This window comes from Atta colombica, unplaced genomic scaffold (assembly GCF_001594045.1).
Source record: "Atta colombica isolate Treedump-2 unplaced genomic scaffold, Acol1.0 scaffold110, whole genome shotgun sequence".
In the NCBI taxonomy this organism is placed as follows: Eukaryota; Metazoa; Arthropoda; class Insecta; order Hymenoptera; family Formicidae; genus Atta; species Atta colombica.
In genome coordinates, this window is record NW_017259196.1 from 629176 (window position 1) to 647630 (window position 18455).

General features: G+C 31.0%; 1 protein-coding gene across 2 annotated transcripts in view; it reads right to left on the bottom strand.

Moving 5' to 3' along the window:
* Positions 1-1622: 1622 nt before the first annotated feature.
* The window catches only part of LOC108693901 (oxidative stress-induced growth inhibitor 2-like), a 20701-nt gene continuing 3868 nt past the window's right edge, over positions 1623-18455 (bottom strand). The window contains exons 2-9 of one of the 2 annotated variants that reach the window (XM_018203099.1): positions 15501-15819; positions 4411-4517; positions 3565-4016; positions 3043-3296; positions 2712-2968; positions 2164-2565; positions 1863-2027; positions 1623-1722 (exon numbers count right to left, since the gene is read on the bottom strand). In XM_018203099.1, the coding sequence (XP_018058588.1) occupies positions 1631-1722; positions 1863-2027; positions 2164-2565; positions 2712-2968; positions 3043-3296; positions 3565-4016; positions 4411-4471 (1683 nt within the window). In that variant the 5' untranslated portion in view covers positions 4472-4517; positions 15501-15819 and the 3' untranslated portion in view covers positions 1623-1630. Of the gene's footprint in view, positions 2028-2163; positions 2566-2711; positions 2969-3042; positions 3297-3564; positions 4017-4410; positions 4518-15500; positions 15820-18455 lie in introns of both variants that reach the window. The other variant, XM_018203100.1, reaches the window with a different exon arrangement.

An 18455-nucleotide genomic window follows, 5' to 3' on the forward strand; every position in this document is an offset into this window, starting at 1 on the left:
TGTTTTCATTTGCAAAGTATCAGGAAATAAAAATACGTAATGTAAAAATGCTTGTGCGTTTGGATAAGCACAATTGTCCGGCCATTCTAAAAACTTGTAAATGTTCTAACATAAAGATGGATTCTATTATAAAGATAAAAATTATTAAAAGCATTCCTATATATACATAAATGTGCATAAAAAAGCAGTTAACTTAATCGTAAAAAAGCAAACACAGATTAATCCTAAGTACATACATAGTACAGAATTTATATCAAGAGTTTCGTTGTAATATTCGTTATTCTTTACGAAACTCGTCACAATACAGACTCCAACAGTTATATATTAACTGTATTTACACTTTACGAGATGTAAAATCTAATAAGGGTGTATTTGTGGAGAGATCTATAATGTATAATCATGAAAAATTTGTCAATAATATAATTGCACCTAAAAAAATTGTTAAATTTAGATATGCAATTACTATTGATATTATGATCTCATACATAATTTCCTTATCAAATGGAATGTTAACAAGCGTGAACAGATGTAAAATAGATCAAAAGCATTTAAAACTCATCATTTTCCGCACGTTGTAAGTGTACTACTCGCTGAGTAAATGTTGTAACTATCATCGCATTTTAATTTTCGGTAGAGATGCACTTTCGCAACGCTCACGTGCATTATTTCATCCCCAACATTTGTTGATATGAATAAAATGATGCTCGCAAGCGTTAAGTAAAACGCCCTAGGACGAAATAATTAAATAGTTATGTACATTTAAAAATCGGTCTCCTCACGAAGGATATAATATGGAAAGAATATAAAAATAATTTTAATAGTATATACAAACACATTTACCCAGCAATCTCTTGGTATAAATGTTAAGAACTGAGCGATAGTTTAGAAGAACCCATACGAATTGAGCAAAAGTCGCACGATGTTAATACGTCTACAGAGTGCGTCACCAAAATCCGGACAAATCGAACAATTTCTTTAAACAAAATGTTTTTAATGAAAAATTAAATATACAAAAAATACTTTTACATAGCACTTGGAGGATTCCGTAGAGCACGATATCCCCCATTAACTTGAATGGCGGCTTCTATTCTCGGTCTGAAGCGTTCGCACGCTGTAACGTAGCGCTGTTCATGCCGACGAATGCTGTCTCAATAGCTGCCTTAATGACATCACATTGGGACTGAGGCGAGCAACTCGGCTTGTCCTGGCAGCCTCAGAGAGCATCTGTTGTATTTTTAATGTATACGATTTGTATCGAAGGTTCTCCTCAGTAATTCGACGCATTGTTGATTCGCTTACGAGTACATCACCAATCGATGCTAATTTTCGCAATAATTGCGCCTGGGTCATCCGAAATCAGCGCTTGAGCCCTTTCAGCGACTGCGGGGATCTTCGCGGTGCGTTCTTTCGAATGACTCTTCCTTGTTGGCATACTGGAATCTTCGTTGGACTGTACTAAAGTATATTTTGCCACAATGTGCCATAAACGGTTGATCTCGAGTATCCAAAGAATCGAATTATTTCCGTTACTGAGCGCGAAGGCCTTCGATGATCGCGGCTCTTCGATTATACTCCGCATTTGGTTTCAACATCGCGGTCATTTTGAGAATATGATTGTTTATTAGAAGCATCAGGCTTTCTCGGACGCCAACAATAACCTCTGGCGGAGGCACAATATAGCGGAAAATTTAAATTGATTTGTCCGGATTTTGGTGATGCACCCTGTATATATAAAATAATTTTACTAAGATACGATTGAGATACGAAATCGCGCAAGTAGTTGTCTCAGGTATTTGCGGTGCATAAAATATGCGCCACAATTCCAAGCGCACCACCCAAAACGAAGCGAACAAAGTTGTTACCGACTAAAGGTCCTAATGCATAAAGTCCTTTTATCGGCGCGTTAATCACTTCGTATGTGAAATCATCGATTTCAATTGGATTCGATTTGCTATCAATCGGCTTATTTGCGAATTTACCCAATTCCGTACCGCCACCTTCTAAATATGACAAGTCTGGTTTGTATCCTGAAAAAAATTATTGAATACAATAACATCGACGAATTTACGAACTAAAATTACGAACTCAATACTAAAGCTATCTATTATCATATACAAGTTTTATTAATTTCAGTTATTATTAAGAAGTACATATGATGTTTACCGATAAGAATAGCTGCAATAGATACTGGAAACGTGTGCAGCTGACCGTTTGGGGCGGAAAGAGTGACTGTCCTCCTTATGTTTCCTTTCTCGCAATTTTCAGAAAGACTGACGAGTGCATATCCTGGCAAAGACTTGTACAAAGGATAATTTGTACCTCCGTCAGCCATCATCTCATACACCTTATGATACTCCGGATATATGGAATCCGGTAGCCATTGCAGTCGATCATAACTAGTAGTTATTCTCCCGGCGGTCTGTTTGCCCCACTCGTTTAACGAGTTGCGGAATGCGTGTAACACAGGTATGCCTCGAAAGCGTGCGGCCATAATCGCGTCGGCTGCGCTCAGACCAGCTCCGATTACTAACACGGGTGGAATCTGTTCATCGGTGGAATCTTTGCCTACGGTTAACAATTTCTCAAATGAGACCAAATCAACAAATGAACAAATTATGTAATAAATAAATGTATGAAAAAGATAAGTTTTTCTAGAAGCTGCGCCAAATTAGGTGCAATCATCTCTCTTATATAATTTTCCCTTTACGTACCGTGCTCGCTAACCAAACATCCTAATCGAGTCTCGAGATCATTAAGATCGTGTGTCACCCATTGGCGATTCGTATTTTCCCCTGAGATGCCCAGATGATTGAATAAATCGGTCGTACCAGTTGCAAGAACCGCCCTTTTACACCGATATCGAAATTGTTTTCCATTTTTATTCTCGTATCCATCTACAATCCAATTGTATCCTCCTTTGCTCTCAGGCGAGTCCGAATTCGGTCTTACTGAAGTAACTGTGGTCCCACTGCAATAGATTATTTCGTGAAAGTCCACGTTGATGTCGATAACGGTTTTGTGTCAAATATTTCAAATATATACCATCGGAAGTATTGTGTTAAGCCTTTCCTGTGCACATAGTCCTTGTAATACGCTGCCACGGTACCCATAGAAACTCGACTAGACGCCTTACAAACATTCAGTTTTTCTAGCCGTGCATATACGTCACTCTCTGCGGTTAAAACTGATTTTTGTAACTGTTCGGCTTCGACGAGCTTCTCCCATTGCCTCAGATCCAAGTCAGGAAGTGACATCCATCGACTCAGGCTGATAGTCAGTACATTAGGGTCCATAGACTAGAGATAATTATATTTAGAAAATTAAATTAAATAATACGGAAAGAGCTTTTCATAATATATAAATATGTTGCATTAAGAATTAATACTTATAATTAGCCTTATCAATTCCCAACATAAAATTTTTAATTGTTCAATCATTGAAATATTAGCTGTTTTAATTTATTAAGACTTTTCCTTTCATCATTTTTCACCTATCGTTTTATGGAAAAAGAATTCATTATTTTTAGAATTACAAAAAAATAAGAAAATATCGTTAATCATGTACCTGCCAAGCACCGCCTGGTTGGCCCTTGCCAAGGACAACGTGATCCACAATCCTGTGTTCGAGATGCTCCTCAGCGGAAATCCAATCAAGCAGCGAGGGCACATCGAGTCCGGCATCGACACATGGATGCTGCAGCTGATCCATGAGAAGAGCTAGTGGTCGACCGCCGCCTCTACCCTCGATGCCAGAGGACAGGCATTCGAGTTTGCAGCGTGTGCTACACGCTAGCCCGCCTCCTTGCGTCCTGCTGATACCGGACTTGGAGCACTGATGACGATTGTTAAAAGTTACATCAGTGTTCACATCGTCCGGCGTATCGCACGCCTCGTTGCTGGTCGTGCAAAACCGCAGTCGCGCTGTCAGCATATCATCACCAGGATGAGGTTCGCCGGTATAGTAAGGCCAATTTCCGGCGAGCATATACGATAGACATATCCCACTGGGCCCATTTCCTGAGGATCAGAAATTATATCTTTACTTTATGTGACAAACGACCTGAATTATGACTGCTGAGACTCAGAAATATTTTTATTAATCTTCTCACAAGCTTTTTCTTTAATATTGCTCTTACAATAAAAATTTTAGCTTTGTAGGACATTAATACTAACATTGCTCAACATGACAAGATAAGAAGTTCATCGGTCTTTGCGTGATAAGTGTTAAATAACCATATTTATAAAATAGCATAAGCATATTTAAAAAATTTGATCAGATTACATACTGGAGAATTGAGTTTACTTTAAAAATAAAAGTAAAATTTTCTCATTTTCAATCCATAACAAACCGAGTTTAATATAAGATACGTTATTATTATTAAATTTTTTTCAAGATATCTTATATACTTACCTATGATGACAACGTCTTTATAAATGACATCGTTATCATCGATCTCAAACATATTTTGCATTTTTTCTTGTATCTGTGTAAACACAATTTTCCAGCTCGTTTGGCTACTGTAAAGAAAACAATTATTTTATTGTAAAAATGTTATATAACATTTTATGTGTGTACGTCAATACACATAAAATTATGAAAGAGTAAAAATAGCGCATCTGTTATTGTCATCATTTTCCTGAAATAATCTTTATTTGCGACGATCATTTTAGCATTAGTCACGTTTATAACCAGTGAGATTATTATACAAGAACACTTATCATTACATAATGACGATCAATTTTTCCCGACGAGTAGATAATCTCGCAAAATTTTCTGTATTTCAAAATTAAGGAACAAATCTACAGATTATATAGATAATATATTTTTTTATTTTTAATATAATTGAATATACTAAATATTTATTACATATATATTGCATTTCACAATTATGTAGGTATAAAAAAGATAAGCTAAGTACATGTGTCATAAATTTTCTACGCATTAGTTAATTACGATATATAAAAAATCGATAAGATAAATAAAACGTACTTCTTTTTAGATGACTTTGCGATTTATGAATGTAAAGTTTTACAAGTGTTTTCTCTTCTATAATCAATATGAACATTCTTGTGACTATTCATAAATGTAAGGTAAATGTAGTTAGTAGAAATGACCTAATTATTGAAACAAAATGATAAAAATGTTTAACATTAGACATAGAATGATATATATGACTAAATAAATTTGTCTTATTAAATTTTTTATACACAACGAATTTATGTAAAATCATACATGTCATTAAAAGCTTCATTTTAAAATTTTTATTATTTCGTGCAATAATTAGATAATGTTCTAACTGGTACGTTTACCTTTCAATCGCTTGCGTTTTCTGTCATTAACATGAGATCTTGACGATAATCATGTCGTTAGAAAGTAAAAGTCATGATCTTTGTTGTAATTAGCGGTCTTCGTTGATGTCATGTTTCCTACTCTCTAACACTTAACCGGTTCACCCGGTATAATTACCGTGACATGAATCAGCAAACCTTCCTGCCGATCGGCCATTAAAAATGGTCTAATTGCTCAAATGAGCCTAACGACCTCTTAAAAATAGATATATATATATATATATATAAGGATATAAAAAACGAAGGAAAATAAATAAAAAGTTTGAACTCGTAAAAATTCGCACAAAGATATTAAGCACTAGAACTCGCCTTGACCAAACGACTCTTTTCATTTGAATTGAATAAATAAAAAGTTATTAGAAATAATATTATAAATACAATATAATAATAACTGCAGAAATAATAGTATAATAGAGATATATAGAAAATATAAAAATATCACAAAAATTAAATTATTATTTACGTTTAAGGAGGAATAGACACATAAGAATATAGAAAGCGTCGTTAAAAACAGTCAATGAGATGTCTAGTTTATATGCATGATCGAGAGAGATTAATTTATGCATTTCTCTCATTATGTACCCGTCGTTTCTACTCGAGATCACCTATTCCGCAAATAACCGGAGAGAACGTCTCGATAATTTGTAGTGCGCGCATTCATGGTCCATTTTCATTATAATACTTAACAGTTAAGAATAACAAAACGTTACTCGAGAAGATCGACGATGAAGATAAGAATTGACAATGGTCCAATCATTAAAATAATTCTACTCATCGCGAGATTAACAACAAAGTATTGGTATTTGTGATTATAATTAAAGTAAAATAATTATGGTTCGGAGCTATTATATATTTTTTTATACAAAATCATATAGAATCATTATTAGTAACATTACAACAATAGTTACAACAATAATTATAAAAACGGAGTTCCTAACTATAACTTATTTATCTTGTGGCTACGCAATTGTAATAATCTTAAATACTAAACACGTTTTCTTTCAGTGTATTAGTATTGTCGGATGTATTTATTTTTATGAGAATACAATTGGAAAATTTGTGTTAGAAGATAGTGTCTTACGTACATTTTACATGATACAAACAATCCAAATAGTTCATTCAAATTTTTATTAATTTAATAAGACAAAAAATAATTTAACAAGACAAATATATTAGAAAGTAACACAAATATTATGTAAAAAATTAATATATAAAATATAACACTGACACAATTTGTAAGCAGTGATGTTTTTTTATTGAATTAACATTTATAATATCTAAAATTAATTTCAATAAATTTAATGTTTCATTAAATTTATAATATGTTAAATTAACACATTTTATTTATCTGAAATTTATATTTTAAAAAACATTATTTTTATGTTATTTATTACTCATAAATTGTATTATTTTAACACTAAGAAATTATTAATATCAATTTAATACAAAATATTCAAATAATACAACTACACTATTAAATTAACACTCGGATATATTAAAAAATTCAAAATTTTAACAAAGACTTGAATAAACCTTTTCTAATTCAAGTACAAAATATTTTTTATTGTAAAGAGATCTAAAATAAAAAATTATCGAAATAAACATTTTTATATAAATAAGGACTGTGGGAGTGCAAACAGAAAGGTGAAAACAGTCACAATTTTAAAGGTCAACGGCAAAAAAATTGTTATTTCTTTTTTTATCAGCTTCATCAAAGAAAAAACTATTATATTCTATTGGCATTTCTGGAAAGAACACAGAGGAATCTCATCACGAAATCTATCGAAGATATATAATGGTAACGATTATTGCACACGATTACGTCGATATTGATCGACAGAGTTGACAGTGTCTCACAGGATGGTTCTATAGTTGACAATGAGGCTTTATTCACGACGTGTGACAAATATTCAAGCGATCGGCTTACATGCTCTTGCATGTCACCGGACGACAGCGGTTTTACTGTTCGCCGCGAGAAAGCCGAGATCGATGCAGAATAACGACAATATAATCTATTCCTGCGTGAAAATGACAAGTTATATAGTAACGTAGAGTATGTCGAATTGATGAATAATTCTCAAAAAAAATTATTGTTATCATTACAATAAAGATTATTCAGATAATCGAAGACCATTTCCTCGCGATATTACAACGTCATTTCCAGTGTTGTGCAAGACACTTCATTTTTAATATCTAAGTATAGATAAAAGTACCCTAGAAAAAATCGAGATACAGATAGAAAAATAAAATACTTAGATAAAGATATCAGTATCTAGATACAGATATATTTTTATTCATTAAAACTTCGAAATAAATAGGCATTTATGATTTCATAAACACATATTTACGTATTATACGTATTTGATGCATATACATACATAAATATTCTACGCAAGTAAGTTTAACATATTGCACATTAAAATAAAGTAACATTTATAAAGCTATTGATTTTATTCAAATATTTCATTTAACATTTATGCATTACGTTTCAAAAATATCAAACATTCAAAATTGTCAGCGGACAAATTATTTCGTCGCGGCGATATAATTTGTTGCATTAAGTTTGATAAAAGTGTATTATATTTATAAGACACTTTTACTGAGTTTCGCGCCTGTTGAACGTACATTTAATACAGGAAAGTATCAACCATAAAGTAACTAGTAAAAATCTAAATATAAGTAGCGATATATAAGAGACTAGTTCTCTTTAGTTAATTTCTCGCATGGTTCATCTTTTTTTCTGCAACATGAAGAGAAAAAGAAGAAAGATGAACCATGTCGGAAATTCAAGTAAAAAGAACAGGCCTAGAAATTGTATCTAAATAGGTATTGCACAACACTGGTCACCTCGCATTTCAATCAGAACTTTATTTTTAGAATCATTATACATTTTCTCCAAATACTCCGGAAAGATAGATCTAGTCTCTCTTCGCATCCTATTATCATCATTAATTTTATCATTGTCGGAAAAGTTTTCTCTCTCATTCAATTCTGAATAAGCGATAAAATTGTTTCAACACGATGCAAAAGCAAGCAGTTCTTCCGAATTGACATATCCTTTCCGACATTTATCATTTTAATTTATTATCCGCTAGATTAAGATATATGAAATAAAACGTAGAATGGAAAAAAAATTCACTTCGCAGAGACCATTAAGACCGCGCAAGATGTAAGGACGTTATATATTATCGATCGCGAGTTAAATCGATAACCACCTGAATACCTCCTTTCACAAGATACGTATAAGTACAAAACGATGCTTGGTTGGGGTCAACTGGTCACGACTCGTTCGATATATATCCGGTTTACAAATATAACTATATATATTTACGAAGGAATCAAATATATGAAATCTCTATTGAAATTTTAATCATATTCTACGTCCAATGTCATATCTGTATTAAACCTTTAATCGTGTATTCTGCATTCCTATAAGACGAAGAGAATTGAGCTATGTACCATATGTAAATGTCAGCGCAATTAATTACAACGCGTGATCTACATGAGATATTGAAGCTTCAATCGCGATTGGGTCATGTCCTGCATATTTCTTTTCTTTGAAAAACTAGGAGCATCAAGTAATTAGTTATAACATTTATATATAATTATAAATATATATATAACATTATAAATACTTTCTAAAGGTGTATACTTCTAAAGAATATATGTAAAAATCACTTAATGTATTGTACATTTAAAGTCATAAAAATTAAATTGAGACATTAACAGGGCGAACGATCCATCATGTGAAATGAAAGACCGGAAAGTCATCATATATATTAAGAGTTAAATGTACTCGGTAGTTATAATTAACAGCATTTCATCTCAAACTTTTCAACGTACATATATTCTGTCTCTATAAAAGGAACATAAGTTGTGCAAATATCGATCGTTAAAGAAGAGTGCTTATCTTAAAAAGATGACACACGACTTTAAACATGCGACATTATATATACGATTGAAGTATAACATGATTGTTGGTTTTTTTTAATGTTTGATATGATATAATCGAGATTCTAACGCAATTCGAGTTCGCGTTGCCGCTGTACATCTTTACGACATCGTAACAGGTGCGCTTGTAGGCACATTTAGATATTTGCTACCATTCTAACAACGCGAGTGCTTTGCGCGTTTTCTATTCTTAATCGATGATTATTTGCGGCAAGAAGCGAGTTGAGGCGCCTGAACGGAATTTGGTTAGACGGAGATAATCAATTCTAAAACAAGACGATTGGAAGATTTCTCTTATAACACACGAAACATCTTTATCGATCGATGTCCTTCGTGATATGCGTTTCAAAAATTTATTATTAAACAGAGGGCATAATATATTATTAAATAAAGAAATTATTCAGAATAAATTCCGAATAATTCCTTTGTTACCGGAATCATTTCGTTTTTCCTAGAAAATATAATAGAAAAGGTAATAATTGAACAATTCCGATCGGAATCCATTCCGAATAATTCCATAATACGTCCTAATCTGATCTCATTTTGCATGAATTCACCGTAAAATAAAGTTCACAAGTTTTACGCTTTAATTCGATGAAAAATAAGAGAGTTAGACCGCACAGATTACGGGAACTTTGTGATAAATTTTCAGAATTAAATTTGCCTTTATCCATACATATAAGATAAACTACAAATACACGTTTCTTCATGCAAATACATAATGATTTTTTAGTCGCCTTTTTTCCTGTCTCTACTGGATTCCTTCCCTCTCTTTTTCTCCCATGAATGCCAAAGAAACGAAATAAAGGAATGTATGGTCCAGCAATCTAATCTCGGAATGAGTCAGTCACAAAATTATTTTGCCAGTTATCTTTCGACTATCTATACTTTTTCTTAAGTAATTTCAAAATCATCATCATTTAAAATAAATTTCACAATTCACAGAACTTTTTTATCTAAAATGTTTTTCAAATAAATTATTTAACAACAATGTAAAAATTATACATCATTATCTTAGTCTTTCAAATCTGACTGTCATAGAGCCAATATCTTAAAAATTATTCTGTCCTCCTATGAGAGATCTCTCAATGCATCTCAATTGCATGATTCATTAATGATATTAATTATACGCGAAAGTACAAAATAAGATTTTACTACAGCTAAGATATAATAATTTCAGACTAATAATTACAACTAATATAATATTTTTAGTGAAATCTTTACTGTAAAATGCAACGCAAAGTTCTTGTTTTACATGAAATTGATCATAGTTTGAATTTCTCTTTGGCTTAGAAAAGCAATGATAATACATGTTGAAAGATGCTGATCTACATCGTAAATCTCTGTTAGAAGGAATTACCAGACTCAACTGAGAATACCTGTCACGCAAATTTGGAATCGTTTTTCGACGTCAAAAGCGACCTTAACGAAAAATGATCCGTAACTTGAGTGTAGTTTTCCTAGAGTCATAAACAAAACTTAGAATAAAGAAGAAAAATGAGGCAAGATTTATGATATATCACAGGATGTATGAAGTCATCTTGGAATATAACACTTTAATTTATTATCCCTCCCTTCCTTAAATAATTCAAATATCAAAATACAAAAGGAACTATTTTTAATAGGAACTGATTTTTAGGAACTGATTTTTACGAAATTTTCTTATTCTTAATAAACAAACTTTTATTTAGTCTTTGTAAGTAATTCAAGTACGAAATAGAAATTATGTATAAGCCGACAAAAATAATCGCTTACATGTGCTTCGTTTTGCAAGCAATAATCATCAAATTGTCAGCTTTTCGCATTAACTTCATTAATAACTGTCAGATATTTTTCGCAGAACGCACGTAAAATGTAAATGCACTTAAAATATACAGTTATTTGTTATGTACGTGGCAAATGTAAAGCTACTGAAATAAATATAAATGTAAAGCTACTGAATCCTATCGAATTTATTTGATATTATCTTTACGCGGTTTCGCTTTTCGATATGCATCTATTGTGATTTTTTTTTTTTACTCCGGATCATCGTAATGCGATTCATGCATTTTTTTTTATAGAAGAAAAACGGATTCTTTTGCGCATTACAAACTCCACAAAGATGATCATTTCAAATTTTGATGACGAAAAAAGTAAGCCTTCGCAGAATTTCACACAAAAAAAAACAAAAAAATATCAGGAAAATGCATTGTTGTCATCGTTTAAGCAAATCTATTAGAAGATAAAAATGTATTTTTAAAAAATCAAGATCCCAATACGTTTTGAAAAATCGGATTACACACAGTATATTTCGTCCGTGAAATACATGCTGCAGCTATATGTTAATTAATTTCACCGGACGATTCAGTAAATATGAACCGTGGGGACTGCCGGCTCTTATTCGGCGCATCAATTATCTCAGCATTTAACCTGCATTGTTACGGGTTAACTTATACAACAAACTCGCCCGCGATGTATTAATCGCGAACTATGTTTATAGTCGTTACATTCATTAGCCGACTGAATGGAATGACATTTAGAATTTAGATACGTAATACGTAACAATAACAGCATTGCTTTAATAGCGGCACTAAAAACCTGCATATTCCACGATATTGTAGATTGACATTAATCTTGATTTAATTTATTCTTTACCTAATTTTTAAAACTGGAGGAAAAGATAAAAAATTAATCTGTAACATTAATAAAAATTTGTAAAAAAACAAACTATTTTAGCTAGTAAATCAAACATTTAATGTTTTAATTACAATTTAACAAAATAAAACAAACACATATTTTACAAATATGTATTTATACTGACAATACGAGTCTCATGATTTACTTGACATTATCTTTGCGCGGTTTCATTTTTCGATATTTATTGTGATTTTTTTTACTCCGGATATCATTGTAACGTGATTCATGAATTTTTTTCTTTAAAAAAAAAACGGATTCGAATATTCTTTTGCACATTGCAAACTTTAAGAAGATGATCATCGTTTCCAGTTTCAATGGCTACAAAAAGTAAGACTTCGCAGAATTTCACAGAATTACATTTTTGCTGACAAGAACTTGCGATGGTCTATAATTACCAATTTTTTTTGTAAGAGCCATTAGTTATGTAAAGTATTACGTAAACTACAGTAGTCATATTTTGCATTGTAAAAAAAAAAGGACATTGTTTCCGCCATAATTTCGTAGCATGATGCAGCGTGATTCATAATATACTTGTGCTAATCACATTGCGAATACATTCAGATACTATAATCAAAAACAGGCATATCAAACAAACAGATTGATAACTTTATTGCCTTCTATATATACATCTATCTATTTATCGTGACTTCTTTTTACTTGTTATCTGCCAATTAAAAAAAATTTGAATTACTTAATATTGTCATAAATGAATAATAAAGTAATTATTACTCAGAACGAACTATATTTTTGCGTTGCTTTAATTTAGTAAATGCCAAGTCATTGCCGGAAATTTATTCCTAAAATACCTTATATCTAGATCTAGAATAATGTTTCGCTTTTTAATTTATTTGTCATATATGAGTATTTCTATCGATACTAAAATTATTAAAATTGCGCATGTTTATCAGGAATATAAAGATTGTAGCGAGAAGAGACCTGATAATTTGATAATTATTATATTGTTTGATGCAAAAAAGTACGATAATAAATCGCGTGTTATTATACTTTAGGATTGATTTTTTTCTTGCAAGTCACTAATTTGTTCCCACCTGGGATGGCGTAACATGTTTACGATAACTTTGAAAAGACAGCTAATAATTAAAGTAATGCATAAATTTAAATCTTGACGTAAGAAAGAGGATTATATTGAAAATATTCAAATCGTACTGAATTTTCAACGAGAATATTTTCACGATAAAGATTACGAACCCTGAATATCCGCCAAATTTCGGCGAGCTGAAATAGACGCGCAATTAAATTGCGCTCCCCTGATAAATTTGTACCGTCGGTCGTTGACTTCTGTAATGCTTTATGTAAAGAAAATAATTACGATGATGTAATTAGACACAATTGTGGTTTTTTTTTAATTTTTGAATAGATATGCGAAATATACGCCCCTTCGTTTATTCACAATATATTTCGCTTTCGACATCACATTGTAAGATAAAATATTAATTTGAAATATAATACAAACTAATTATCAACATCAATTTTGCTGATGTTATTGATGATTGCAAAATTTAAATTTCCAATTTTACATTTAATGTTAATATTAATGTTCCCATTCTGGAATAGGTCTACAAATTTAATTTTGATATTAATTACATTTCGGTTTCTCATTTTATTATTATTATTAGATTAAGCTTCTTGTTACGAAATGCGGAGCTTTCATGGAAGTTCTCAGGTGGATAATTGATGGATTAAGTGCCGTCGCGTGCTCCACCGACAATTATGTCACTTAGTTTGTATAGAAGAGCGAATGTGAATAGAATTATATCAAAATTAATACAAGCAAATCGAGCGAGTTCGTCAAAATAAAATTTGATAAAGACTATACAATTCCAATGTCTTAATCTAAATCGTGATTATAGTGATATTTGCGCAATATGGCGTATACAAATTGGATTACTGCTTTTATGAAACAGCAATTTCTGTAACACGTATTACGATATCATCTTTAAAGAGCAAAAATATAGATATCCATCGCAATCCATTTCTACGTAACAATGCATTAATAATATCGTAATATGTATTTTTAGATTAAAAATAAATTATCTTTCCGTTCAGAATATTCGGTTAAAAACTCAATAATTTTTCGATTTTATTATTTTTTACAATATTATACATAAAATTTCATTTTAATATATCTGCAAGTTTGAGACTCCACTCCCTTTGTTTTGTCTTTGTTTTGCGGATAAACTAAAATAATAATCTTTAGGATATTTGCGCTATTATATATTATGTATATGTGTGAGTGTTATGTGTGTATGCTCTTTAAAACTTTTAGAGTGAAATCTCACTCTTAAGAATTGAAATCTCCCTCTTAAAAATTGAAAATTGAGTTATTTTTCAAAACTGACTCAATTTTTACTCTTTACAGTAATATTTTGCTCCAGAGAATTTAGAGAGAGAGTGTACACATTATAATATAAAAATTCTGGAATTTATTTATTTACACATAACAAAGAAAATGACTTAGAGATATATTGAAGTCAACTTTTATTTATAAACAATAAGATTGAAAATAAGATCATTTATGTTAAATATATTACTTATGTTAAATATATTACACTTTAAATACAAAGCGTCACTACGATCTGAATGTTAAGACGTTGAACTATTATTCATACACTGAAAAAAAATATAGTCAATTTTAATAAATATTTAATTGAATACTGCCAACTAAATATTTATTAAATATAAAGATATATTTATTTGATACAAGAAATGTTAATTTGATTTAACAATTATTTTTTGTACTGAACAAATATTTACTTATTGTAAGTAAAAAATAATTGTTGTGTGTAAGTAAATGTTTAGTTGGCAGTATTGAACTAAATATTTATTAAAATTAACTATATTTTTTCTCAATATTATAAATGAATTCAATCAGATGAATTGAATCAGATGAATTGAATCAGTATATAAATTAATTTCAGAAATGATAATTGTGTGCCAATATGATTGTCGGACTTTCAACAATCAATCTGAAATATTAATAATCCCCCTAAATTTCCCAAATTAATTTAAAAAAATTATAATAAACTTATTTTTCACAATAAGTTCATTACAGTTTTTTAAATTTGGGAAATTTGGAGGGATTACTAATATTTCAGATTAATTGCGTTGAAAGTCCGACAACCATATCGACACGCAATCATTTCTGAAATTAATTCATTTATACGAATAATATTTCAATATCTTAACATTCAAATCGTGTAGTGGCGCTTCGTATTTAAAGTAATGTTTTTATTTATAAGATTCAATACAATCCGCTTCTTGTGAAATGCAGCAAGAATCTTAGAAAGTATCCACGCAGTATACACGTTCTTGTCTCCTATTTTCCTTTTATTTCCCAACTATCAATCACACTGTCATTTTATATTTCCTTAGGTATTCAGATAGATATAATTGCGGATCGATAGATCGAATAGTTTCCTATCCACAACACGTAGTATGTCATGAATCATACATATAAACAAGGAGGAAAAAAAGGGATGAGAGAGATGTATATATATCGCATACTTGTTTCCCCCAGAAGATCGATCTTTCCTGTCCTCTGATTTTCCCGTCGCACGTCGGGGCCGATTATCGGAGAACGTGAGCTTCGTTAGTCGAGCTGGTTATTTCGGAGCACTAATGATAACAGTTGTTCCTCACTCGGCGACAGTCGGCGTCGTACTGAAACGTGCACGCCACGCACGATCGTTTTTCCCGCGGAAGCTTCGTATCCGAAGGTCGCACGATGAATGGCAATTTCACAAAGCAATTTCAGCCGTGAGATATCAGTCCCTTCGATGCAACCGTCATGATGCAATAAGATTGCGTTTGCGATACGACTTTCCTGCAATTACAAGTGTCCTGTAGTTTGATAGATGTTAAATATCGTTTAGATCTGTAAAAATAAAAATGTATAGATGAAAAGACGATCATTACGATGATTTTTATAAGAATTATGTATGCACTGATGTGTATTGCATGGATTTAATCATGGATTTAATATATTTATCAGTACACGTACACTGTATATCAAAAAAAAAAATGGCAATCCAATCTTTTAAGATAAATAACATTTTGCTATTTTAAACTTTCATGTGTATCAATTCATTTCTGTGATCAGTTTCAAAGCAAACAATGTTCACATCAACATATGCATTTAGCAAATAATAAAATAAATTTGAGTTAAAAATAATTTACTTGAATTAAATAGTTAAATTATACAACTTCATTGTGTTAGTCAAATTAACGTATTGAATAGGAATGGTGATGACCTTAGAAATAATTAAAAGTAACTCAAATTGGATATAATTAGAATTGCGAATTTGGCATTATGAATAATGAACTCAGTAAAACTAAAAGCAAATAAACGATTATATATCGATAGTTTATAACAAATTGGCTTCCGCCTGACAGTCATTAATGACAAGAAAAGATTTCAAAATGATGTTTACTGACTAAATGACTGATTAGCTTTTTATTATTAAAATAGTTTTACGCTGTTCAAAGAGTTGATATATGTTATTATCTAGATTCGAGAGAGATACCGAGATTTTGAGATGATTAATATAGCAAAAAAAAAGAACAAGAATTATGACGCACCTTCTGCTACAATAAGTTTGTGAGTCACGTTTCTGCTAAGTTACGAGATACGTCGTCACATAGTGAATATCTTTCATAGATTACATTTCATAGATTATAAGCATGGCTCGTTCTTATCGATCCATTAGTTGTATGACATCAATCAATAAAAAAGATAGCTAGGGCATGGTGTAAAGTTAAATCGTATTACTCTTAATACACCCTACTTTTTTTTTGTAATTGCAAAGAAAATTCATCGCTTGCGTTACAACTTTTCGATTCTCGATATCGAACATCCTGGTAATTAGTCTTGAAATTGATATCCTCTTAAAGTGAAACTGATATTCTTGTTGACTTTCAAGAACATCCTACAGATATTCAACATTGAAACTGATATCCTTTTTTAGAATTCTAATCGCAAATAATTCAAAAGCAATCTTGCAAATTACACACCAAAAAATATTGGAGATTATTTATTTTGCACATGCGATAAAAAAAAGCCGATTCTCTGATAATAATATGTCACATTGGGCAATAAAATAATATTTTGCACAAGATAAGGGCTCGCAATTATTTTTATCAAACATATCCATGTGGAGAAATACAGAGCATGAATAAAACTAGTTTTTTTTTACAATTAAGAGAACTGAAGAGAATATTTGAAGAGAATTGAAAAACTTTATTCTATAACAATAAAACTAAATAGCATGAAATATGAATCATACACGCGTGTGTATGCATACGTATATAAATAAAAAAAGATTAATTAATTTGCTAAAGAGATAGGAAATTTTCATACAACAGTTATATGATAACATATAATTTACGTGACCACAAGATAAATTACGCTAATGAATTATTCAAATGGAAAAATGACATTTTATGATATTAATAATATCGATTTTGAAGAGATTACAGCAAATTTAATGAAATTGTCTGTTTGTATAAACCGGACGAGTGATCGAATATCGTCACCATGTCATATTTCCAAACAAACATATCTGATCGCAAGATCAAATAAGTAGCTAAATACTAGAAATTGATAACGGGATTAATAAATTATTATGAAATGGAGAAAAAGAGAGAGAGAGAGAAAGAGAGAGAGCAGCGCGTGCGCGCAGAAAGAAAGTCGATTATCACCGCGATTACAGCGAATATTTCTGCATGACGTAATACGAATGGAAATGTACTTTAAAGTGATAATAAATAATGTCTGTTTAATGCGGAGCAAGGTTGCGATATAACATTCTTTAATTATCGCCATCAATAGCTAGCATTTGAACCGCAATGTTACAACACCATATTTCTTGTGTCGCAAAATAAACACCATGTCTATCATTAATATGGCCTATTAATTATTAAACAACGCCGGCTGGTAAACTTAAACTACTTGAATACTACATCTTCCTGAATTAATAATTCGCGACACATGGCGAATATTGCAAATAAGTGGTTTCTGTCGTAACAGTTTATAAAAAATTAGAAGGATGGATATTTTCTATACGCGAAATTCTAAATAGAAATAAATGAATAATTCAATGTTTTTCTCATGCATAATCTCCGATACATTAAATACTAAATTTAATCATCGATTTATCAGCTCAAATAAGCTTCCTTTTTTAAGCTATTTATGGTGTTTTATTCCATGGATAACTACGCGATAAACGTGAGATATAATTTATTTTTACATATAACATGTAAATAACGCTTGTGTGAGTACAAAACTGTTCGCGTGTCATAACGAATGAATTATTTCCAGATGAAAAATGACGTAACATTGAGAATCTTCATGGAAGAAGCATCTGTGCTCCGAAATTAGAATCGCATATAAAAGTGCGCGTGCGTATATTCAAACGTGTAGTAAAACATATATACGTAAGTATATATATATATATATATATA